The sequence below is a fragment of the Aythya fuligula genome, chromosome 22, assembly GCF_009819795.1.
Source record: "Aythya fuligula isolate bAytFul2 chromosome 22, bAytFul2.pri, whole genome shotgun sequence".
NCBI lineage: Eukaryota > Metazoa > Chordata > Aves > Anseriformes > Anatidae > Aythya > Aythya fuligula.
This window is the reverse complement of record NC_045580.1, coordinates 1,555,685-1,581,601: the sequence shown is the minus strand read 5'-3', so window position 1 is coordinate 1,581,601 and position 25,917 is coordinate 1,555,685. Positions and strand designations below refer to the sequence as shown.

Here is a 25,917-nt window from a genome sequence, read left to right as displayed (position 1 = left end):
CTTGAAGTTATTTTATCTCAAGTTTGTTACATCAGAGTGGTGTTCTTCTGTTTTTATCATATCTTCCCTATTCGAATGTTGCCTCAATTTACTGCTGCTTCATTCCATTTGTAACCCTCTTTCTATCCTTCGCCTCTTTCTTGGCTTGCCAGACGGCACCGCAAAGCTATCAGACTGGCTTTCCATTTGAAGCCATTGCAGCTCGGTTCCCTGCCAGGCTTTGCAGTATTAGTCAGGAAAACCTTTGGCAGAAGTCTGACACTGAATTTTGAAGCAGATGTGGCCGTCTTCATTGGAGGGATGTGTCGGAGTGAAATCTGGCAGGTGGTTTTATGCAGGTGCTGATACAGATAAGGGCACAGGAAGGTGTTCTTACTTGGCCTTTCTTTTGAAAGATTTCATGTGCTCATTCTTTACTCCTTAAACTGCTGTCGCTCTCTTTAAAAAGTTACCAGAGAAATAAAAAATCCTGACAAAGGAAGGACACAAAGCACAGAACTGTCATTGAAGTAACAGATCGGAGGTGTGGGACAAACATTTATCCATTTGGAAATGTGCAGTATGCCGAGTTCTAATTAAAGTCCTTGTTGGTTTCTTCTGTTTTTCTTTGTCATGTTGACTATAAAGGGGATTTTGTGATAACTCACCTTCATGAACAGAGGAAAACGCTGTAGCATAGATATGGGTGACTGAGAGTGGAATAAAAGGAAAGCCTAGATATAAATAAGTAAGAAGTTATTCTGGTCTTTTTTTTTTTTTCCTCCATTTCTTAGAGGAATGCCTTTATGAGTCTCTGAAACAGAACTTTCTTCTACTTATCTTCACTCCTGGGACTTTGTGATACTAGGGGATGGCGGTGGAAGTGGAAGCTGGAAATGTGTTTGTCTGGATTTTGTTGCTTTGAGTAAGGAAGCAGGAGAGAACAGACCGGGAGATGATAAAAACGTGCCCCACCAGGGGTGGGGATCTCACTGGATCCTGAACAACATTGTTTTTCTTTATAACCCCAATGTTCTTGTTTGAATCACTCTGAGCGGGGGGGGAGCAGGGGGAGCCACGGGCTGAAGTGTGAGGCAGAACGCGACCGGTGTGCTGGAGAACCACCAGGGTGAGGGACAGGCTGGGAGGGGAGGGAGTGTGCAGGGGGCTTGGGAAGATGGGGAGAAACACATCAAAAGCCTCTGGAGGTGAGAGAAGCTTAAAGGAACTGCACAGTTGTGTAGCTGTGTGTAGGGTTTTGGTAATTGGTTTTTGATTTTGTTTCTCCTTTATGGTTCTCTTCCTTAGGATGTGTTCTTATAAAGTTGCCTGCAAAAGGGTTAAAGATGCATTGCAAAGCAACAGCAAATTCTAGAATATCAACACAATCTGCCTTCACGCTAAGAAAACATATTTAAATTTTTAAATAAAATCACATTTTTATTAAAGGGGAAATATTTTTTTCAGACTACAAAATCCCATTTTGTCCTTGTGCTAAAGTTAGAGGTACCATTTTAAAGAACCTTGCATGCTTACCTCGGAGTTCTGTGGGAAGATGCTCCTGTGACAGAGGAGAATACATTGACCTGATAGACAATGTATTTTTGTCTGATGTTTTAGCTTAAAATGGGTTTGGGATTTTTTTTTTGTTTTAACTTTAGAAATTGTCCTGCTTTTATTTTTTTTTTTCTTTTTAATCAAGTCAGTTCATGTATTAAATTGGAATCTGTACAAATTGCAGTTAATTATAGTCAAATCAGAGAGAGGCCTAAAATAGGTCACATACCATTTGGAATAAAATGCACCGAAAATCATTAAATCTGCTTGGTTGGACCTGACATATATTCAGAGGTGTTGCATCCTTCCCGAGCTGCTGCTATTCCATTTTTTTCTTGTATGCCACGGGGAGTCTGCTCTCTGGTCAGTAAAGGGAGATGTGCCCTTTCTAAAGGAAAGAAAACATGCATTTAATTGTGGAGTCTTCTGTTTTTAACAGTAGAGTCAGAAATCTTTTTTCACTCCATCTGTTTGTTCGAACCCAGCTGAAGTTCTTCCTAAATTTTGTCACAGTGCCTGAATACCAAAGGGAAATACATGTGCTTCAGAGAGAAGTGGGCCCTTACACTGTGTGGAGACAAGTCCATTACCTACATATTGAAGATATTTAAATGATTTTAAAAACAGTTCAATTGGTTACTTCAGAAATCTTTACAACTGAAAAAAATAATCCATATCATATGGAACCTTTGTTAGCCTGTATCGTTTAACGCACCTGTTTACTACCACAGAAAATAGCTACCTTTAAACTTCATTCCTTTCATTTTTTACCTGGAGTTGTGCCTTGGGTTCCAAGGACTTCCCAAGGACATTCCTTCTCCATCCTGTTTGGAGGGGACAGGGAGTGAGCTGCCTCAGTGAGTCAGCAGGATCCCATTAACCCTCTCCCAGCACGATTCACGCCATTAGGCAGGCATTGCTTTTGTTTATAGGTGATGTGTAGTCCTCGGCTTCTTGTTGTACGTAATAGGAATAATGGTTCTGCATACTATGGAATTAATTACACTGAAACAACTTCACCAGTGACCTTGAGCAAAAATCATTTCCAGCAGCATATCATCTGCATATATGTGCCGACTTGATGAATGCCTGCGCACTTCCTCGTGTTTGTCCTTTATGGGAACTGATTGTTATTTCAATTGGATGCAAGAATATGCATGCATCTCCATTTTTTTGGAGCTTTATTGCAGTAGGTACTTGTGAAATTGTCTGCCAATAAACATACCAGATCAAAAAACCTGGTCTTGTTTCCATACTAAATATATCTGCAGTATAAGTAGAAAGTGTTTTTATTTTTTTTATTTTTTCCTTGCACAAGCCTCGGAGCTCTGTAAACCCAGCTGTCTTCCCCTGGTCACTAACTCCAGCTTCTGCATGATCATTGGTAATCATCAGACCAGCCTCCATGTTCAGGTAAGCCTGAGACTTTAACATTTGTCCTCAGTGTGCTGCAGCCCTCCTATTGCTCCCAGAGGATCAGCTGTTGGCAAGTCAGTGAAGTGTGCAGGCAGCTCTGTTTACCCGGCTCTACCATCAAAGTGGGGAGGCATATCTGACCTTGTGCAGCTTTGGGGAGCCACTCTGTTATGTAGGAAACTGTTAATTTTAAAGATAAAGCTGTGCTTTAAAAACTGTTCTTTCCTAAGCAGTACTTAGTAATAAAGTTCAAGGTGCACATAGAGGAACCCGAAGAAGACACCCTGTGCAGCAGTGGGTCTTTAACTTGCAGCTGACATGAATCTGGTACGGTGCGTGAGGCCTTGTGCGTCTTGACTGTAGAGGGTTGAATTTCTCTGTTGTTTCTCTAGGTATGTTCTTAGGGTTCTGTAAATTTGCAGCATTAGTTAGGAGATTTTGATCTGTCTCAAGTCACAGGAGAGGTTAGTCTGTATGTTAAATGAACTGAGCTGTTTATCTTTAAATGATTTTGGGAAATTTGCATCATGAAAGGTAAGGCATTGGAGAACTGAGCTTATTTTACTGCAGACTGGCCAAATTTTGTAGAACATGCATCAACTACAAACTGCACTTGCTTTCCCTTGGCTGACATCACCGGAGAGCTCTTTACATACTCAACATAGCTGCGGAGCCTTAGTTTCAAAGAGGTGCCACCTTTCAGTTCCCTGACCCCTGCTGTTGGGCTTCCGTTTTACTTTGCCTTACTTTTCCTGTAGGGCCGTTCTGTTTCCTAACTGATCAAAACTTTAACAAGCAAAAATTGGAGAACAAGAACGCTTGAGCAGCTGAAGTTTTCTTGCTGTAGGAACCGGTTACCATAACGAGATGGTTGATGCCATTCTCTTAAAGCTTCAAAAAAGACTGATCATGGTTTCCTGTCCTTGAATAGTTCAAATTCCAAGGTCCTTTTATTTTTAACTTGTGTATTTGGCAGCTGTGGTTTAGCAGGATCTCTGAGGAAACAAAAGCAAGATAGGGCATCTTAGGTTTAAATTGCTGGCTGTGTTAAGGCTCTTTTAGTCCAGCAGGTCTATACCAGTGGGGGGTTGAGCTTTGCAAGGGCTGCTTGCATGTGCTTGACTGTAAAGCCGTGAGCAGTTCTCAGTGACCTCGACAAGGACCTGCACTATTTCATTTAGCCATATGTCTACTTTTTTGCAAGAGGAGATGTTCCTTGATGCTCCTTGTTTATTTAATGGTAAGCCAAGAGGCCAGTCCTGCAAGTTGTTTCTCATCGTAGTCACTTCTGTGAGAAAAGTTTTGTAGTAGGTTGTGTCCAGCTTTTGCATCTCCATCTCTTCTGTTTTCTTGTGCTGCTCTTTGTCCTTCCAACCCTGTAGACCACAGAGACACATTTTGTGGAGAATATAATCTTAGAAAAGAACATTTGATGAAGCAACTTGTGCAAGAGAAATACTCTGTGTAAAAAGAAACCATTCATGGCTTTTAGCTCTTTTAAAACCCATCCTAATACTCCTGCTGGGTCCCTTTCACTGTGAAGTAATGTAGAGGATTAGTCAGCATCATCTAATTAGGCGGCAGCAAAGCAAAAATTTCCTTTAGCTGACTCTGCCCTGATTTAGTTTCCATTCACTGGATTTGCCCATTGAAACCAAATGCAATGAGAACATTATTGATGCCATTTGAGATGTCAGAGGGCGCATGAGGTGTGGCATACTTGAATGAGCTCTGCACCTGAGGAGGAAATTTTCAGGGTCATCCTATGCAGCTTTTATACCCAAACAGTCTTCCTTGTGCTGTGAGCGGGTCTGTGGGTAGCTGGAGACCATCCTGGTTTCTTAATAGCTTTAATTCTGCTCTATCCTGAGAAGGATGCGAATAAAAGAGTTGCTGGAGAACCTTTCCTTCCCACTCCTGCAAGGCTGTGTTGCTTTGGTATCCATATGGCACTGTTTGGTGATCTTCAGGCGTTCAGCCACCCCATTAGAAGTAGTTCCCAGTGACCGTGGGGCTGAGCTGGCTGCCGTTGGCATTGCTACGTGGCTGCCCTCTTGGGAGAGCACATCTTGGTGGCCTCCAGGGCAGGCTGGTGGAGTCTCAGCCTCCAAGAAACGTGTACTTTGCAGTATGACACACAGAGACTGGGAGAAGGGGCTTCTGTCAGGAGGTTTGTCATGCCCCTTAATTGCATAAAAGCACTTCAGCACGTGCTTAACTGCCAGTGGACCTCTGTGTCGTGTGCTGAACTGCTTTCTCTGGCTTTGGACCTCCCTGAGGAATTTTGACAATTCAGTTCCTGGTTGCATGAGGACAAGCTGGGTTTGACTTCGTTCACAGCAGTTCACAGAATCACAGAGTCCTTCAGGTTGGAAAAGCCCTCCAAGATCATCTGGTCCAACCACCCCCTACAACCCATATCACCCACTAAACCATGTCACCAAGGACCACATCCAACCATTCCTTAAACACCCCCAGGGACGGTGACTCCACCACCTCCCTGGGCAACCCGTCCCAACACCTGACTGCTCTTTCTGAGCAGAAATGTCTCCTCATTTCCAACCTGAATCTCCCCTGCCGCAACTTGAGGTCCCTCTGGTCCTATCACTGGTTACCTGTGAGAAGAGGCTGACCCCCAGCTCCCCACCCCTTCCTTTCAGGCAGTTGCAGAGAGCAATGAGGTCTGCTCTGAGCCTCCTCTGCTCCAGTCTAAACACCCCCAGTTCCCTCAGCCGCTCCCCACAGGACTTGTGTCCCAGGCCCTTCACCAGCTTCATAGCCCTGCTCTGGACACGCTCCAGGCCCTTGATGCCCTTCTTGTAGTGAGGGGCCCAAAACTGAACTCGAGGGGCGGCCTCACCAGGGCAGAGTACAGGGGGACGATCACCTCCCCGATCCTGCTGGCTGCACTGTACCTGACACAAGCCAGAAGGCTGCTGGCCTTCATGGTCTAAAATGAGGGCTCGTCCGGGATTTGAACCCGGGACCTCTCGCACCCTAAGCGAGAATCATACCCCTAGACCAACGAGCCGCCATGCCCTGCCCTTGGGGTGCTGAGGCAGGAGAGGACCCAGCCTCAGGTGCCTGCAGAGGCTGAAGCGCGGTGCCGGGGTGGGACGCTCACCTCGCTAACCACAGGGACGAAGCTGTCCCGGAGGACGGCTCTGGCTGGGAAAGCTGACACCGGCCGGGCCTTTCGCCGGCATCGCCGTGCTGCCTCTCCATCCCCGCCAGGCTCTGCCGCAGCAGGAAGGTCTCCCGAGGTGAGCGGCTCCCTGCCCGGGCAGGCGGGGCGAGGACCCTGCTCCTGCGGGCGCTGTTTGGGGAGGGAAACGGCTTTTACGAGTTAGTGGTCTGGGAGATTTGATCGCTTGCAGCTGAGGAATTTGGGAAGAACTACTCGGTCGTTTCTGAGCAGAGGTGGTTGCTCTAAAGTTTTGCCAGTTGGGGCGTTAGGTCTGCATGAAGGAGAAATTGGTCTTTTTGTATGGGGCTTTAAAACAAACAAGAAAAAAAGCAAAACCTCATTTTCTGATTAGAAGGAGGGTTTTTTACGAGCATGCTGCTGACAGTATATAATTTTAAACAAAGACTGCCGTAGATACCATCTGCAATTAACTGAAATAGCTGGGACATGACAGAGGATGGGATAAGAGAATTTTCTGCCGTATTCTGTCAGAGCTGCTTGCTGCTTTCTAGCGGGAAGTGATGTTGTGTGTGGAGTCAGTCTTATTGCTGGTATTGGAAATGAATCAGTGCATTGTTCCTAAGCCGCTGAGACTTTTATGGCTCCCAGCTTCGGTGCTGGGCCTTGACTCGCAGCTGGCGGGCAGCCTCCTCGGGGAAGGGAGGGCGTACGCCCAAGAAGCGTAGATCATCATCACTGGAACGTCCACTGCCGTGGCTTTGAGCCTGCCTGGCTGTTCTGACTCTTAGACAGGTGAGAAGAGATTAAAATTTGCTCTTTGCTGTATAATTAAGGAGCTTTTATGAGGTGAGAGCTGTTGGGAACCGAAGGCCTTTGGGGATGGGGTAGCTGCAGCCTTGGAACCCTTCTGCTCACCTGGAAGGGACGGGGTGCTGGGGAGAGGAAGCACATGGCTGGGGTTCTGGGGGCTAAAGAGCAAAAACGTAGAGTTTGAAGTGAGAGAAATCTGATTCCTTTTTACCTTTAGGCACCATAGGAAGGCTGAATGTGGAGAGGTTGGTTTCGCCTTCACCCCTCAGGAACACCACCTGCAAAACATTTCTCTTCTGCAGTCTGTGGAGTATGAGAGCAGATTAGAGCCTGTTTTTCCCTGACTTTAGACAGGGGATCTCTAGGGACATGTCTACCTAACTTTCCAGCCAAGCTTCGCTGCTTTTTTACTGTGCGTTTCTTTTTTTTATTTTTTTATTTTTTTAAAGAAATGTCCGTAATATAACAATAAAAGCAACATAGCAATTCACTTAAGGGATTACAGTAAAAAACAAAACAAAACAAAAAAACCTTCTCTGGCCTTTGAAGATACCTTTTCAAATGATGTTCTGCATGCAGATGAGATCTTGGATTTTCTTATTCCTGATGCTGTTGCAGTGCTACGCATACAGCAGTGTCTCATGGAGATCCCCACGTAGTGTTTGAGCATCCTGAACCTTGAATATCACATCAACTTGTCAGACTTGAACAGTCTTGTTAAAGTTTCAGGATGAACTTTATAAAGGGATTTTATTTGCACTGTTTTTCCTCTATTATTTTATTTAATAGAAAGTGGAAGAGGTACATTGTCTCAGAGGCAGCTCTAAGGTGAGTCACATCTATATAAATAGAACTGCTGAGCACATCGGATAAGCTGCACTGTGCAGAGGACAAAAATGTTTCAGAGGAAGGAAAGCCTCCTCCTTAAAATGATCACATAATTGTAAATGCCTGTCCTCCAAGACTGCTGCCAAGGGTACCTGCCACATCATATTCTTTTTCCTTTCCTCCTTACCCCTCCTTCAAGTGCAGGTTCATTTTAAATTGTAATTAATGCACTTGTTAGATCACTGAAGTTTCAGCAGAAAGCATACAGGGTGGAGACAGCTGCAATACGACCGTGGGTGCTGCACGTGTGCTTTCTGTGCTGTGAGTGAAAGCATGTCCTTTCCTTGTCAGGACTATTACTTCATTATCACCTCTTCCTTCATACATTCTACACTCCATCTTTTCTCTGCAGTTTCCAAGCTTTTTCAGCATAGGTAGAACATGACAGTGCTTGACTTCATTGGGAACGCTGTCTGCAAACCCCTGGGAAGCGTTTAGTGCTAGCTCTGTTTGGCCTTATTTGAGAAGAGAGAGGCTTTCCTCTTGTGCTGAAGTTCAGGGCAATGGAAAGAGCTCAGCAAATCAGCTGTCTGCAGACCTCAGTTTGGACTTTCCAAAAGCACAGGGAGCCCCCAGTCGTCACTGTGAAGCCGAGTTTGCCCCAAGCCACGGATGCGGTCTGGTGGACAGGCATAGTTCTGATGCAGCGCGGGTCAGCCCGCTGTGGTATCCAGCCATTCCGTGGTGATGGGATCTGTGTCATTCTTGATGCAGCTCTGAGCTTTTGTGTTCTCTCTGAATTTCTTTATTTCAGTCATCCTGAATATATACCTTGGCATGAAGAAAGCCAGTTCTTATGGAAAAAGTAAGGAAGGTTGAGGACAGTGGAAATCTGATGCCAGAGCTAGATCCATGTATTTCTGCCAAGAGCTTAAATACAGCATTTAGTGTTCAGAATATGATATTGTGACTAATAATTCAGAAATACTTGAGGTTTTTCATTTTTTAAATATTTTCTGTGTTTGTGGAGATAAAACTGTCCAAGTAAACCTGATGACTAACTGCTAGTTGCTTCTCCAGAATTGAAACTTACGTGTTGCCCATCCTAACTTAGTTACTAGGGTAGGTTTTGTAGAAATGCTCAGTGCTTCCTGCTGATACACACACAGTTCCTCTTCTCAGAGGCTTTACTTGCTCAGAGTCAGCTGCTTCCATGTGATCTGTCAAGGTTTTGTTATCAGCCATTCATCCCTGGTCACTGGAAAAGTTGATTGGTGTGATGTGAGTGACTGAGGGCTCTGAAAAATCCCACTCTTGCCTTTGCAAATTGCTGTTTGTGGCTTTAAGGAATGAAGTATGGGAATTGACAGATAAGTGCTTGTTCAGGAAGTCACACACAAAGAATTTAACTGAATTCAATGAAACTGAATTGGGTACAAGTCCAGAAGTTTAGTCAAAAGTGAAGTGTCCCACCACTACTACCCCAGCGTACCATGGCTATACCTGGGGTCTGATGTTGCACCAAATCTATGCTAGATGCAGGCTGCCTCTGTTTTTCCCAGCTGCCTACATTACACTGGGCTGGACGAATTGTTTACAGCTCCAGAGAGTCTGTAAGCCTGTTTGTCTTTGCCTCAACAGCCTGATCCAGGGAGGAACAGAGAGATTCTTTCCTTTTACTCATTTTCAAAATGGAGAAGCATATCTTATGATTGCTGATTGTTTTTTGGTGGTGGTTTTTCATTTTGTTGTGTTCGGTTTGTTGGTTTATTTTAAGTAGGCCAGCACTAAAACACAAATTAAGATCCCAGAAATTTCTTTTGATTAGCTGCAAATTTGTAGAACTATGTGCAAAGGAGAAAGTGGGGGAACATATACTGCTGAGGACTCTGTAGACACTGAAATAATATGTCTGTGTACTCTGAGGCCACATAATGCAAGAACCTGCGACTCCAAGGGCACATATAAAAATGAAATTACAGTCTCTCAATAATACGCAGTGTATTTTTTCTGTGTAATTTTATTGTTTTTTTTTTTTTTTGCTTGGCTCATAGTTAATGAAACTCGTGTTTAAAAAAATACATTTCAAGCTTCTGTTTGAAGATGGTTGTTATATATTCTCACAGTCTTCTCGGTAAAGAAGTATTGGGAGAAGAACAATGTTTTCTCCTTTTTGGGAAATTCTTGAAGAATTTTTGCAGTAAGAACGTTCCTATCCTTATTCCTTCATCCCATTTACTTTTTTTCCTGTTGGAGTGTTATGATCCTCAACAATAGCAAAAATGCATGGAATTTTACTGAAACCAGTTTGGAAATGTGTAGCATTTGTTCAAGTCTCTTACATGCATTGTGATGCACCCAGGATAAATTTTTAAGGAGAACATTTCTGGCTTATAAATTCTATAGGATGCCTTTCTTAAAAAATCCACCCCCCTTGTGTGGTTTATATTTATTATGATTGGATGAAGCTGCAAGAAAAATGGAACCCTTTCAACATCAAATATGGGTTTTGCTTTCATTGTGAACATGAGTGAGTAAGTTTGGCATATGAACTTGACCTCTTTGGTTTTCATGGTAGCAATAACTTCTCCATTCTACTTAACTGTTGCAAGGTTTTTTTCTGGCAATGCTGTCCTTTTTATCTTTAGCTGTAGAAAACTTCTTTATGTTCAGAAACTTAGATTTCATCTCATGGCTACTGATTTATTATTTCTAGTTTCTCAGAAACATAACGTGCTTGTGTTGAAACTTATCCCTTTCTAAAATTAACAGAATAAATCTGGCAAGATAGTTAGAGGCAATTAGATCTTTACAGGAGATCAAGGGTTTAAAAAAATAATAATAAAAAATATATATATATAAATGAGAAGTATCTAAATCACAAGTACCACGGGATATGGGACAGAAGCTCCAGGACCTCTTTTTTTTTTCCCTGATTTTCGTCTTTTCTTCCCTTTCCCCTCCTTTTTTTCCTTTTCTTTTTTTTCCCTCTCCTTTTACTAGGTTTCTTTCCAGCTTTATCCGTAGAGATAAATGCAGAGGATGTTAAATGTCCTCTGCCTCATGACTGGCTATTCTGTTCCCAAGCCATCCTCAAGGTGAGACTTCACATCTGGCCAGCTCTGCGAGTGGAAGCAGACTGGTGCCGGCCGAATGAATCGCCGCCAAGCTGCCTCTCCTGCAGCCAGCTCTGCACCTGGGTGTCCGCCCCGGCGGGTAATTTTCGTGACTCTCGAGTTTGTTGCCTCCTCTGTGCCTGGTCGGCTGTGTGTGGCGTATCTCGTGGGAAGCCCCTGGTGAGGGTGAGCTCTGCAGCCTGCCTATTGAAAGTGTAATTGCATCGTAAGCTTCTCTGCTGGTCCTGTGACATTTGAAGAATGGGAATATTCATAGGAAATTAATATATTCCACTTAAAACAGATCCTGAGCTCTTCTCAGGTGCGAAACCAACCCCAAACCCCTAGCTTGTAATTAAGACCATTTTTTCCTGTTATTACTTGTTAGCTTGCATTACGTGAACCTCTCTTGAACATGAGAACACAGCTCTGCAGTAAGCGATGCCTTTCGGTTGTGAGCGGGGAGCAGCACTGCTGCCCAGGAGGCAAGCAGGGAATGTTGCTGTGCGTGGGAGCTGGAGAACTGCAAGCGGTCCTTGCCATGGTGTCCTGGTCACTCTGTCCTTCCATCAATAAATGGGGTGATGGTGCTGCCAGCCCTACATCCACAGGGACTTCACCCATGCACTGGGGTGGAATACCTGGATTGTCCGCTGGTTAGAGAGGCTCTTGGGAGATAAAAATCTCCAGTGGTTGCGGCTTGTGGGATGTTAAAGCAGCTCTCGTGTCTAGAGATAGGGCAGCATGGTGCTCAGATGAGAAGCAGCTCATGGCTCGGATCTGATCTGAGCCTGATGTGTTGGCAGCACGGCTCGCAGACGAGGTGGAGGTCAGTCAGCTGGGGCAGAAGATCAGCGTGAGGCAGGAGGGGCTGTGCCACGGCTGGCTGCTCATCTGAAGTTAGCCTGGTCCCCTGGGGCGAGGCCCTGTGCTGAATGCTGCTCAGAAAGGAGGGCAGTTGTGCACCTTGCTAGTACAGAGGGTCCTCTGCCTGCATGTTCCTCGCTTCAGCTTGCTAGTAGAGAACTCGCTGCGTTTCTTCACGTGTCTTCATCCCAAAAAAAAGCACTGCCTGGCATGCGTTTGAGGGAGAAGGTTTCCTTGCCAGCTCCCAGAACGCCGAGCTTCCACTGGGATCCCAAGTGGGCTTCTGTGCACTGTGTGGAGTGTGGCACGAAAACCAAAGCGTGAATAAACATTTTGTATTGACTTCCATGTTAAAGAACTCTCTTTCTTTCTCCAAGGTGGTATCAAATGTGGTATCGGATGCCCTGGCAGTGTTTATCACGATGTCAGCTCCACGGACAGGTTATATTCCTGAAAGCACCAAATCTATGGGGGCTGTCTGTTGTGTGGTAACTTAGATCAGGATCAGTTGCAATCCCTTCCCTTCCCGCTAGTAAAATTATTCCAAGTAGTTTTATTTGACCATCTTTTTATTAAATACTTTAGTGCTTTCTCTGCATTGGAAGCAATATATTGGAAAAACATTTGGTATCAGGCACTGAAATCGAGATTGCAGGGGAACATGGCTGCTGCTCCTGCAAAACCTCTGCCTGAAGGGTTAGGTGAAAACTTCATTTTTGCCCCTATTTGGCCTTAAAGATTTATATATATATTTTTAATGGACCTCACCCTTTCAAAATCATATCCTATGTTTTAAATATAAGTTACTATGTTACTACACAGTGTTTCAATGTGCTAGCTTGGTAAGCATGTCATCCGTTTTGAATTAACATTGTAATATCAGGTCTAGTGCTGTGCTGCACTAAAGCAGAGGCCTTGGGGATGCTGAAATCCTTCCTAGTGACCGTATTGCTTCAGACTGTGGAAGCTGTAAAGCTAAATTCATTTAGATTTGTTTACGGAGAGCAGGCTTCTGCTGGGTGAACCCTGGAAATGCCACGAGGTTTCTGCTCTGTTACGAGGAGGGGCGCCGTGGAAGAGGCAGCAGCGCAGCCGCTGTCACATGCGGTCAGTGTGTGGGCCCGTGTGCTCAGGGAGGGGCAGCTCACGGCAGAAGTGGGGGGGAGAAAAAGGTGTTTGGATGTAAAGGCTCATAAAGTAGTGCGGGTTTTGTGCTAAGTGAACCTGCCTGGTTGCATTTTTTCCATAACTCACGGTGTTCGGCATGCCCCAACTTTTCTTGCTGAAGTTTTTCTTGCTCTGAGTTTAGCGACGAGCTTTGCCTCACGTCTCTGAGACCTGCTGTACCTTCCCCCGTACCTGGGAAGCACTTTTTCCCTGAGCACTTGTCACTTCAAGCACTCATTTTTCTAATCAAAAAGGCATTTAATGTCCCTTTCACTTTCATAATCTTCATTTAAATGCAGTCCCTTGAACTACACACCTGGTAATTGGATGCACAGTTTACTGCTTCTGGAACGCTGGTGTTTGGCACCACCAGAATGTGAATCAAATCAGCCATGAGTTCTCCTGTTTGATCTGTAAAATACATGTTTTTGAGTTTTGCTCAGTGTTTTAAGTTACGGGAATGGGCTTGATTTGATTTGGAAATATCAGGCCTTTTTAATACAAACCTAGGTTATATTTTTGAAGCAAATCCATGAACCTGTAGAACTTGTAGTGAGCATCAGAAGCCTGAAAACTAGCTACCTGTGTAACTGTCAACTGCATCAATAGAGCTTAGATTTTCTTTATTTTTGAATATCTTGATTTCTAGGAAGTTTATTGTAAAATATATTTTTTTAAACCCTTTGGTGAGGTGTTCCTCACCAAATAGGTAATAGACCACAAGACGCAGAGAGCAGAATATTGCTGTTGCTGCAAATTGGAGAGCCTTTGCAGAGGCACCAGCTTTAGCACCAGTGATGGCTTACTCTAACAGCCATTACAGCATGAAATTGTCAGAAACATCCCAGTAATAAACTTGCGCGGTTGAAATTTATCCATTGCCTCCCAGAGATTCATCCCTCAGGAGTTCTTCACAGTGCTTGTTTTCATGCTGGAAATATGAACACATTTAACAGTTGCACAACAGTGCAGCACATCTTTAAAGATATTTATAAACAAGTTTCGTAATGCTTCCCTGATTGAGCAGCCACCTCTTGCTTACAGTGCTGTTGGCGACAGTGGTTATATTCTGGTGATTATTTTTGATACGCAGCTCTATGAAACAGAGGCGGTCTTTGTGTTGGTGCAGCACTTTGCTCGGTAGGAGCTTCCAGCCAGTTCTGTAGTAGTATTGTAAAATAATTGCACTTGGTTCTCTAAGTTTGTTTCCTCAGTTTGTCCTACAACAAGCACAAAAGGAGCATGTGACTCCTGCTCTGAGATTTTGTTGCCCAGCCGTTCAGTTTCCTACGGTGAACTATCTGCACGCTCAGGCTTTAAGGTAGATTTATTCTGGGGAGCAGGGGATGGGATAGGGACAATTTTCAGCTAGCTCTTTTTATTTATATTTGAAGAGCAGTCTCCAAATCGTTATTGTGGCAAATGTACATCCTTTTTATAAAAATACTCATCTATAAATATTGATTATGATAACTTCTGTGCACCAAATTACAGCCTGCCTATGCCAGGGCATGATTCACCTCCTGCTGCATGGCAGTTGTCACCCAGGAGTCTGGCACTCTTGTTTCTTTTTATAGCTGTGACTTGAACATAGTGAATTTCTTCCTCCTTTGTCTTACAGCAAGTTAGCTTTGAGACATCCTAAAGCCATGTGTGGATCGGTGAGACTTAAAAGTGGCGGCCTGGCCCTCCTTGAAAGAAAGCCCAGACGTTGCATCTGACTGTTCACCTGTGTGATGGGACAAATAGGCTGAACAAGCCACTCTGAATTATTGGTGCCCTCTCTGTTCCCCTGGGAGCACATCTGGGTTTGCAGGCACTAGGGGAATCGTGTCCTGTGTGCAGTGAGTGCAGCTGTTGGGCACAGGAGGCATGCAGCAACCTCTCCCGTTTTTTTCCCCCTCCCAAAGCTGTTTTGCAGTACAGCCACCTCACGTCTCCAGCAAACTTCCCACCCTTACACTGAAGGGGTGGTGCATTGATTTACTGACAGATTCTTTTGCCATTATCCTGCTTTAAAATGGACTTAAAGAGGTGGGCTGAGGCTTGGTGCCAGGCAGCTGTGGTTGATGTCAATACAAGGATCTGCTCTTCGGCTGCCCTGGGCTTACAGCAGAAGGCCACATGTTTCTCTGGTGATGCATTACGTTCTGTCCTGCTAGACTGCTTGAAGTTAGGTTAGGTTTGAGTTAGACTTTCATGTCCTATTGTATTCTATGAAGAAATTTACTTAATACTTGCTTGTTTTATGTTTAGTTTTCAGAAGTGACCTTAAAGGGCTTGTTTTAGCTTAACAAGAAGTGCAGGTAACTGCATTGAGATCACATCTTTATGGCGCAATGTGGATTTTCTTCCTGTTTTATTGAGAGAGAAAAATCTGTACTGTTAAGCCTTCGTGGACTGTAAGGGATTGGGAAGCAGACCTGGGAGTCGGGAGCCCTGTACTGTAATCCCACAGTAATTGGTTGTGTGTGCTCAGACAAGTTATTTAATGTCCCGTCCTTTTGTTTCTTTTCCAGCTTTTCTGTGCAAATTCTTCTGTATTTTGAATGTTTCTGCTGGCACTGCAGAGTGTGATCTGACTGGGATGCCTAGGCACTATTGGAGCTAGCTTTCCTTGAGGGAAAAATATATATATTTTTTAAGCATTTTTTAAATGATGGTAGGAACCCAGCTATTAGAATCTTCTGTATTCTTTTTTCGTTTTCTAAAAAAATCATTTGAAAGCTGTATCATACCTGAAGTTTTGTACCTGTTGAGCACTCATGCATGAAATAGATACTGAAAGACCAAAGATACGCTCAAAACGCCTTGCATTGAATGTCTTGAGGAATCCTGTTCCTGTCACCCCAAAAGACCAGGGTCTAAGCCTTGACCCAAGGTTGCACAGGTAGAGTGTTTTTCAGGCATATGCTGTGTTTAGCAAGTTATGCTAGGTTCCTGCTCTTTAATTGGCAAAGAACCTGATTTATGCCAACAGCAATTCTTTGGGAAATAATGAAAGCAAGTTTGTGAACCAAAAAGAGAGTTCAGTCTAACCAGTGAGTTGGCTTTAGGGAGAATTCTGCTCTCTCATATGAAGGAAGTTGCAAAGGAACTAATACTTCTTGCTCTTCCAGCTGAATTTAGCTGAATTTGTAGGTTGTTTTTGCTTGTTTTATTTGGCTTTTTTTGTTTATTTTCTTCTTCTTTTTCCCCACCCCCTCAAATAGTGGCATCCTTTCAAGCTGTGTTCAGGAGACCATAGTTTCGAACAGTGAGTGGGATGTGTTTTCGAAAACATGGTGCAAGATGAGTTCTCTTATGCTGGAGCAAGGTAGGCAACAGGAGAGTAGACAAGAGCGCAGCATCCTGGTGTCTCCTCTGTTTTGTGATTATCTGAGGGTCTTGTCCCAAAAAGTTGCTTATGAACTTCAGGTTTTTGAACCCAGTCTTAGTGGTTTAAGATGTCACCTCTTAAGTTATATGCAATGATAATAAACATCACGGGGAAAGGAGAGGCAATAATTGTACACATCCCAGCTTTTTGCTGAGTGAGGTAAATCCAGTATATGCTAAAATGAGTAGTAAGCATTGCGTGTATGCAAAATCCTGTTCTTACCCGTAACCAAATAACCTACTGTGTTGTGTGAATATCTACTGCAAAACATCGTACTTGGAGTGAAAACCAGCTCTGCTGCAGAACTTTGAGCACAAAGACAAAATTAACTTCTTGGAGTTGTAAAATCTCCTGTTAGTTCCAATTACTGTGAAACTGCTTAAATCTGTTTCTTCAGTTTGTGTTTAATTTTAGTTATCTGTGGATTTGTGGATATCTATAAATGGTACCTTGTGGAGACTGTCTGCTTTTTAACTGCTGGCTTTACACCTTGTGTGCTCATTAAATTGTTGAATTAAGGGTTTCTTAATGATGGTAAGAACCCAACTACTAGAATCTTCTGTATTCTTTTCTGGTGTTGTTAAGTATCACTTGAAAGTTGTATCACACCTGAAGTTAACTTGTTTAAATTTAATGAGGAAGCATCTTTTTATCCTACCAGGGGCTGTTTCCAGTTCATCTGTCTAAATCTTACTGTTTTCTTTTCCGTGGTGATGGTTCGGAAGCCGTGGTGTTAAAGCCTTGACGTGCCGCACCTCAGTGCTGGGCTCTTGTGGCCTGGGGATGAGTTACCCCAAGCTGCTTCCAAGCCACGCTGCTTTTAAGGGAAGCTTTCAGCATATCTTACTTCTTGTTTTCTGACACGTTTAACAACTCACGTTCCTTTTCCCATCAAACCGGTACCCTTGGTGTGTTAGGTGTTGTAGATGTTGAGCCTGGGGCAGGACACTAATACATTTCTCTGTGTGTCCTTTTCCCCCTTTTAAGATCTCTCACTGCAACATGCACCCAAGGTTCTTGAATGTTGTTCTCTGTGCAAAACTAATGAAAATTTTGCTAAAGAAATTCCCCAAGCTCTGTCTCAGTCTTATTTTCTTCTGGTGCTTCTCAGCTTTATTATAGTTTTAAAAGATTAGATTATACACATAAGAAAAGCAATTAACAAGAATCTGTGTATAAAAATGGATTGTGATGACAGAAAATTAGATGTCTTTCATCTCCTTTTTTTCATTTGAGGAAAAGGAAGTGTCATCTCTTCTCTATGTTCAAAACAGCCATTTTATTCTCATTTAACTCTGTTCTTTCTTTTTTCTTTTTTTTAAAAAAAAGCTTTCAGTGGTACATTAAAAAAAAAAACAACAACAACAACAAAAAAAACAGAAGCTGTACTTGGAGAAAATTCAGAATATATTTTTAAGCAGAAAATATTTATGTCCAGTTTTTAACGAAATCAATGCTTTTTCATGCAGAGATTATCGTAAAGATGTGTGCTGTGTTTTGTCTTCATGTACTTTGTGCTGGTGTCAGTGGTAGTTGGAATCGCTCCTTCCCCTTGAAGGTTGGCGAAAGCTTGGAGCTCCAGTGGCTGTCCTTGGAGGCAGGAGTAGGAGCAGCATTTCTCGCCATGCAACATTTGTATTATGTAATGTCTGTGAGCTGCGTTTCCATTCGTTATCCGCTTCTGCAATATTTAAAAAAAACAAACAACCCCAGTACCAGCAAGAAGTTGCTCTGTCACTGAGGTCTGCAATTAATACAGTTCTCTAGCTGTAGAACCGATGTAGTTAATAAGACATTGAATGACAGTTTCTTGGAATATTACTTGAGACCTCACAAAACAGAATATTCATGTGTTTATGATGTGGGAATGTAGGAGAAGTTGCAGATACAGAACTGGGACTGAAGTAATCTCCCTGCAGGCGAAGATAATATGCTACCCCCATGCACTGAGAAGTTTCAGCCCTGTTTAGAGGGATTATGCATATTGTGTTTCTTTCATGTTGTTTGTTTATTTGTGTCCTTTCTGTTGAGCAGGCACCTTCTGCAAAGCACAGGCTGAAGTATGGCGTCAGCCCGTTTATTCAGCCCTTACCATCACAGCCAATCCCACACCTAATTTATTTGGAGGGTTCCAGCCAGTTATATTTGCAAGCAATTGAGACCTGCCAGCTCTAGGAGCAGAGCAGAGCCTCTTCCAAATGATTGTGAACACCTCTATCCATCCTGCTGTGTTTTCCCTGTTTTAAGCAGCGAGCCCGGTGGGAGATCATCCTGTGCTTTTCAAGCATTCTTGATTGTGGTATTAAGGAAGAAAGACTTGTGCTGAGCACACTGGATACTTGATTTAACTTTGGCATTTCTTTTGTCTGTAAAACATTAGGCATAAAACGTTGATTAGGGACAGCTGAAGGACATTGCTAAACTCCTCCAACCTCTCTCCGTAAGTTTAACAATTGCAAGATTCACTTGAAAAGTGACTGATTTTACTCTGTTGGAGTAAAGGAGTTTCTTACAAAGCAGCGTTTGGGAAAGGGGAAGGAAAATATGTTCATCCATGGGTGAATATGAGTGTGGATAAGAGGTGGGGGAAGAGCTGATTTTCAGGAAAAGGAAAATGGGAAGTGAATAAAGTAACAGCAGGATGGTGAGAGATGCAAGTGGGGAAGCAGGGGACGATAAGGCAGAGAGCAGGAAATTTGAAAGGATGAGAACCTGAAAAAGAGCATAGTTGTGTAAGAACCTGGTAGAGGAAAGCAGTGAAAAAAAGATGGGAACAGCAAAGTGAAAGTTCTGGTGAGCTTCATGGTTTAGTTCATCTGGGGCTTAAGACAGACCTTTTTTTTTCTTTTTAACACCAGTGGAGGGGGACAGATTCTGGAAGCCTTTTTGCACTATGAAAGCAAAGGGAGAGGTCGTGAGAAGTTATTTAAAGATACCTTCTTGCTGTAATAGTGTTCCTGTGGAATCCAGCTTCAGTTAATGAAGCTTCATGCAGGCACCAAGGCTCACCTTGGTGAGGTGTGGTGGCCTGGCTTTGTTAGCCATTCAGGAAGGCTCAGTCCTTAATCGCTAATCTCTGAAGAAGCACACGTTCTTTTCTGGGTAAGTGTGAAAAACCTGGCCTGACTCTATTAATCCACGCTCTGGGAGATCGCACGCACATCTTTGGTAGTTTTTGAGTTATCATTCGTCTGCTCTTTCGCAGTTCCCTGTTGTTCCCAGTGAGAACATTGGCAATATCCCTTCATAGCAAGGTGCTATGAAGTGCTTGGATGGTGAATGTGAAAAACAGAGATGTAACTCTGTTTAGGTGACAGGAAGCGTAAAACCAAGACAATATACAGACAGGAATACCTAAACCGTACCATTTCAAACTTTAATGTCCAAACAAGCAAAACTATGGGACCATTTCAGAGAGGGTTATTCAGAATGAAAGGAGAATGTGAAAAGAACAGACAATGACAGAAGACAAAAATTGTCCTTCCTCTTTCCTTGCAACTGTCTTGGGGAAAAAGGAGAGCTTTTATCCAAGAGGATACTAAGGTGACTATAGGGACAGAACTATTACCACTCGTCTACAGTGTATTCCTGCAAGTCAAATTAGAGTTGGCTAATATAAGAAACAGAGCAGCCTGTTGCTGGCCTTATGTGGGAGGGAGTCCTTTGTATGACTGCATATTTAGGCACTGGGTGCCTGATGGGGTATGTGACAGCTACCCGATAGGTGCTTAAAGGAAATTCTTCCTCAGGGGTGGGATTCGTGCTGGTACACAGGCATGGAGCTGAATCATTGCTGCTGCAGAAGACTGACTGTGTAATCCCATCAGATATTTTTACGTGTCCTCTAGGTGAGCTAGTCTGATGGCGCTAACAGCTGGCCTGGCGCACAGTTTTCAGCTCCTGGGACAAAATTGCCATTACCAAGGTGTTTGGAGAGGATCAGCTTATATGTGAAGAGCAGCTGGTGGAAAGGGACTTGAGTAACTGTGGAATGATGCTCAGAAATGAGAGGGACGGACAGATGGGGGAAGCATTCAAAAACGTTCAACTACTGTGCAGCCTGTTTCAGTGATAGATACCCAGATGCTCAAATCCCTCTCAGGATGTTCTGTTTCTTCGTTATTGCTAGCCTCTTGTACGGGAGAGGAATTGCTCCCTTAAGTGCTGTCCTTCGGGGCCAAAAAGCTGTTATCTCTGAGGACTTTGACCTGGTCGCAGCGACATGTGCCTGTGTCAATTGCCATTCGACCCGTTCCCCTATTACTCAAACTCTGACTCCAGACTTGGCCACCTTCCACTCAGACACTCCTTTTGCAGGCGAGGCAGTCCTCTTGCATCATCAAACTGTCATGAAAAGACAGCGCTGCTCTCTTCCCCACGAGTCTTACAGGTGGCAGAGCTCTTCAGAGCAGCACCAGGTGCCCGGCCACCTTCTGTTTTCCCTGAGCCTGCCTCTGCTTGCTCTCTGCTACTGAGCCTGCTCTACATTTTCTGCACGTCTGGAGGAAAACAAAACGTGTGGGGTAACTGCTGTGTTTGCTTTTCTCTCTCATGTCTCCGTTCAGTGTCCCTCAGGACCTTTCTTGTCCTGGCAGTTTATCTTGCATTTTTGCTAGGCTCAGGTGGGTAGGTTTTCAAATGAGGCTGATGATCCATTTCTACAAAGGTGACTTCTGAACGTGTAAATGTTAAATAAAGCTTCCCTTTTCTTTTGTAACACAAAGCTCTCTTTTTCCATGTCTAACCCATTTGAGGGATACATTTCAAACCCATGCTTTCCCCCTACCCCTTCATGTCTCTCTCCCTAGAGGGCAGGTGGCTGAGGTGTTGATGGTGCTGAGTGCAAGCAGGTGGATTGTGCAGACACACCTTGAGCATCGCAGGGCACTTGTGCAGGCACGAACTTGTACCGAGAGGCAGCTTGTTGAGGCTGCTTGATGAAGGAAGAAAGGCACTGTGGGAGCACTGAAATGAGTCACCTAGCTTGGAGTCTGCTCCACGAGGCTGGATTCCTCCTCACCTCGCAATGAGGTTGCACTGTGTTGCAGGAAGTGCCTGTTTCTCCTGGCAGGGGTTGCACCGGAGAAGGTCATGGTTCCTGACTTAAAAATACCTGCAACACGTCCCGTGCTGGGTACAGAGCTGGGTGGCTGCTCTGTAGCTTCCCTTCTCTCTCTGGTTTCTAGTCCAGCTGAAGTACAGGCATCCTGTTTTAATTTTGCACTTGTCATTTTCACAGTACCAAATTCAGATCAGAATGGATATAAAGTAGGTTAGGCCATGTCTTCCCTGCAGCGGTGTCGTGCCGGAGGTCACCCACCTCGTCGTGCAGTGTGGGTGCCACAAGGTTTTGCACGGGCACAGCGCCCACACAGTACCCGGAGGGTCGGTCTGGCCTCGGGGCTAGGGCAGGGTCGTGCACTGCTGGCTCTGCTTTCTTGGTGGGCAGCTCTGGCAATAGCTTTACTGATGGATGTCCCTTTAATGACCCATGTTGTTTAAAAAACAATAAAGAAAAAATGCACCTGATACCTTTAAAGAAGGACTTGGCTGGGAGTTGAGGATGTTCCGTGTTACGTGCCCGGCGTGACAAGGAGGTTTTCCTCTGCATCTCAGCACCTCCCCGACCTGACGTATCAGCAGGGCTGGTCCTTTTCAGTGAGATCCTAAACTTTCTTTCCTTGTCCTTCCCCTGATACTGCATATACAGATACTCTGGAGTGTGTTTATAGAGGAATCCATAAAATATCTTCAGCTGATCATCAGAAGAACGAGGTCCATACCAAGGAATCCAGCAAGCAGTAACTGTCACGGAGATGTACCAATGCAGAGCCGTATAAAGGGCCTTTGAAGATGATTAATTGCGGAGGTGTGCGGTCCTGGCGGTAGCCTTGTCTTTTAAATACAGCCTTGAGCACAGTTCTCGTATGGGAGCATGTGCAGGAATGCAAACTCCCCTTTGGACAGGGATTAGAAGGCGGCTGCTGCAGCCTGCTCAGCGTTGGTTTTCTTCCCGGGGAAGGCACGGCTTGGGCCAGCCCTCGGAGACTCCTTTAACTCAGCCGTACAGAAGGAGCGTCTGATGTGGTGAGGAGGGGTTGAAAGGCTTTGACATAAGTTTTGTCAGTCAGAAATTGCAGCCTGTTTTTCTCCTTCTCGTGCTGTGATTCACCAAGTCTTTCCGGTATAAAAACTTGGTCGTGTAACATGGGATCGAACAGAGTGAGCCACGGAGCGCAGTCATTCAGAGAAGGCAAATGTCCTGTCATATGCTTCAGCGGAGAGCACTTTGTGACCTGGGTCATCAATTAGCAATGAAATAGTTCTTGTCTCGGGCTAGCCGCAAGATTTTCTTTTAAATATTTTAGCTTCTTGGTTCCAGCTGGCCAGTTGGTCTTCATGTTTCCTGAACTTGCGCCAGGGCATGTTGAGCAATGCCTTACCGAAAATTTTGGTTGTAATATACAGTATTAAGATGGAGGTGCTTAAAGTCATTTAGGCAATTTTATATATATATATATATATATATATATATATATATATATATATATATGTAAACACAGAGATATTTTTCCATTAAATTTCATTTGCTTTTGGAAGCAAAAGTAGTCCTACATTATCTTGTCATGCATACATTATTAATTGAATTCATTTTTAATTTAATGAAAAATTATGCTAGAGCAAGGGAGGAAGCTGTCTTGTAGCATCCTTGCTCTTTCTTTGCCTAGATAACCTCAAGCAGTCAAAGAGGTTAGATTTAAAATCCATTCTTGGTCAGAATTTTTCTCCTTAAATGGAGCAGTGTTTACATTCAGGAAACTATCAAAGGAGGAACGAATGCATCCGCGGAGGTGACAAGTGGTATTCAGGTTGTATAATCTCATTCTTTGTGGTTGGCAGAAGTTTCTGTTAGAGAACTGTCTGAAAAGGCGTTCTCAATGCAGTTTCCCCATTTAAGTAGTAGAAGGTTGAATCATTGTGTAAAGCTAATTATCATTCTTGTAAGCTGTCACCATGGAAGTTAGTGAGTTGGTCAGGAGGGTGGCTGTGTCAGAAAGAAGCTCTGGGCTGGGGAGCTGATCCTGCCCGGCTCCCTGTTCCCCTGAGGATTAGGAGAAAATGTTCCCAGCAAATTGGAGCTTGCAGTTACTGATGCTGTTCTGCTCTGTTCTCTTCATTAAAAAGTAAAAAAAAAAAAAAACGGAAAAAACAAACAAACACAAACACACTCAGTCCTCACCACAGTTGGGACCAAATTTTTATGTTTCTATTGTTGTGATAATTTAGGTCCCAAATCAGTACAAATGTAGCTGACTGGGGAGCAGACCTCATCTGTAGGAGAAATGATCCATTACTGTCAAAACTCGCCTTCAGCAGAAATAATCAAGCTCATGTGCGGTAAGGCTGTCCGTTTACATCACACTGTAGCACAGTTTTGGGCCTGAGCTTCCACAGGATGTCTTAAGACCCTTTTTAAAATGTGGCGTAGAAATGTTCACAGCTGTGTTTCCTAATAACCGGTGAATTCCTGTAGGCTCTCGAAGAAAATACTTATTTTTTTGTTGTTTAAGTATAGAATCCAGAGCTCTGGTCTCCAGTAAAGGCCTGTACAGAAAAAGGCACAAATAAAAATCCAGGGTGTCTCTCTCTAGCCTTGGGGAGTTGGCAGTCAGAGCATGAGCCGACAGGTAGTATCTGATGCAGACAGCCGAGCCAAGAGGCGCTGAGACGATGCGTGAGCGCGGCTGGCAGCGCTGCAGCCCCAAGTGCAGCAGCAGCACGGCACCCTCAGCGGCAGTGGCCCTGCTGAACCCCTGTGCAGGGGTGAACGTGGCTCCTGCCCAGGTCCTCAGCAGGCACGGCACCTGCCGGAGCTGTACCCTGGTGGCATCTCCTTGTGCTTCTCCCCACAGCTTCTGGCCCACCAATACGCCCAGCGGCACACCTTGGGCTCTAACCGATGCGGTATGGGCAGGAGCTGTTGAGTTCCTGTGCTTTATCCCTTTATTAAACGGGTCTGCTCTTGCTCCGTGCTGCATTGCTATAGGATGCACCCGTACACATCTGGGCTCTCAGAGCTCTGTTTTATCCTGGTGCAAAGTGAGAAGAGTTGTTTTTAAATGAGCGTATTATTTCATATTCAGTTCTCTTTATTTTTAGCTTGTCCTACTGGGGCAGATCTGTTTTGGTGAAACAAAGAAAAATTAGCATTGGGAGAAAGGGATTTAGAAACAGTCGTTCAGGCTTTCTAGGCACGGAACAGGGAGAACCTGTTTGCTCTGCCCGCTTTGCCAGGCTCGCAGCTTTCCCTGCCGCAGCCGCTGAACCAAGGTGAGCCGAGTCCTCACGCACTGGGTCTAACGAGGTGGTGCTGCTCAGTTACACAGCACTTAGCCAACAACACTGATCTGACCATTTAAAAAGAAAAAAATCAATAGTTATATTGACTGTTTTGCATAATTGGGGACTGGGTAGCCTTTTCCCTGGAACTTTAAGCAAGAAAGCGTTTCTATTTAGTAAATCTTCTGTCTTTTAGGCCTTGTGTTACACCGAGAGAGCACAGATCACATGTTGGGTTTCCCTGGGCTCTATTCCTGCGTATAGGCAGCAGCTGATGTTATTTGTTACAAATTACAGCTTGTGTTTTTGAGCTAGACCTTCAGCAAATAGCGGCAGTAATACAAAGAACTTGCACCATTTCTCGGAGGTGGGAATAGCTCTGCGTTTTGTACCGGTACGGAAAGATTAAAATGACTTGATCAAGGTCACGCAGCAAGCTAATGGCAAAGCCAGGACTGAAAGGCACTCATCCATCATCCTGGTCCTCCCCTTTATTTGCTGGTCCTCGCTGCCTCTTAGGGATATTTAATCTTCTAGCCTGCTGCAGGGGGGGGCTGATGAAACACTTCAGTCCTTTCATGGGATCTGAAAGTTGGCTAATAACGCTTATTCCTTGTTTACGGTTCAGTGTATAAACTGGAAAGTGGGAAGCGCAATATCAGCTTTGCAGAACTTTTAAAGCAGGCTGCGTAAAGGCAGAAATCAATCCAGCCGCATGGGTCTCCTCTGGGAACCCTGCAGATCCTAGCCAATTTCCAAAAAGCAGGAAGCAGAACCCTGAGGAAATGAGGTCGCAGCAGCTGGCACAGCTGGGAATAGCCTCCGTTTTGGTTGCTCGCAGAAGTTGAATTTTGGGGTGAAAACATCCAGCTCGGGCAAGGACACCCGCCTCGTGCAGCTGGGGCAGGCTTTCAGCTGCAGTGCCTGTGGCAGCCTCGGGAGAACAACGCGGAGCGGTGCTGCCGAGGGAAGGCGGAACGGGAGCCCGGCGTCGCGGGTGCTCCGCGTCTCGCTCAGCTTCCCCGGGCGTGCGGAGCTTCACCGGGACGCAGGGGCGGCAGCGGGTGAGCCCCAAAGGTCAGTGCTGCTGCTACATCCCTGCACGTGAGCGCGGCGGAGATGCTCGCTGTGCTGTTAACCCTGTTGGCTCACCAACGGAGCGCTTGTGGGTGCGGATCGCCGAGGACTGGGATCGTTTCGCAGCTGGCTCTAGGCAGCGATGCCTCATAAGAATGCAGAGCGTGATGTTCAGAAGGCAAGCGTGTCATTTTCACTGAGCTAATGCAACTTCATTTCAATTTTTAGTGTAT

General features: G+C 44.5%; 1 protein-coding gene and 1 non-coding gene across 4 annotated transcripts in view; one reads left to right on the top strand and one right to left on the bottom strand.

The window, feature by feature from the left end:
* The window catches only part of ARHGAP32 (Rho GTPase activating protein 32), a 264,914-nt gene that overhangs the window by 44,935 nt on the left and 194,062 nt on the right, over positions 1-25,917 (top strand). For 2 of the 3 annotated variants that reach the window (XM_032201829.1, XM_032201827.1), the window contains exon 2: positions 2,855-2,949. The exons of the other annotated variant lie outside the window; for it this stretch is intronic. In XM_032201829.1, the coding sequence (XP_032057720.1) occupies positions 2,942-2,949 (8 nt within the window). In that variant the 5' untranslated portion in view covers positions 2,855-2,941. The remainder of the gene's footprint in view (positions 1-2,854; positions 2,950-25,917) is intronic. 3 annotated transcript variants of the gene reach the window in all.
* Positions 5,912-5,983, bottom strand: TRNAP-AGG. Its single transcript has one exon. It is a non-coding gene; the product is annotated as a tRNA-Pro (tRNA).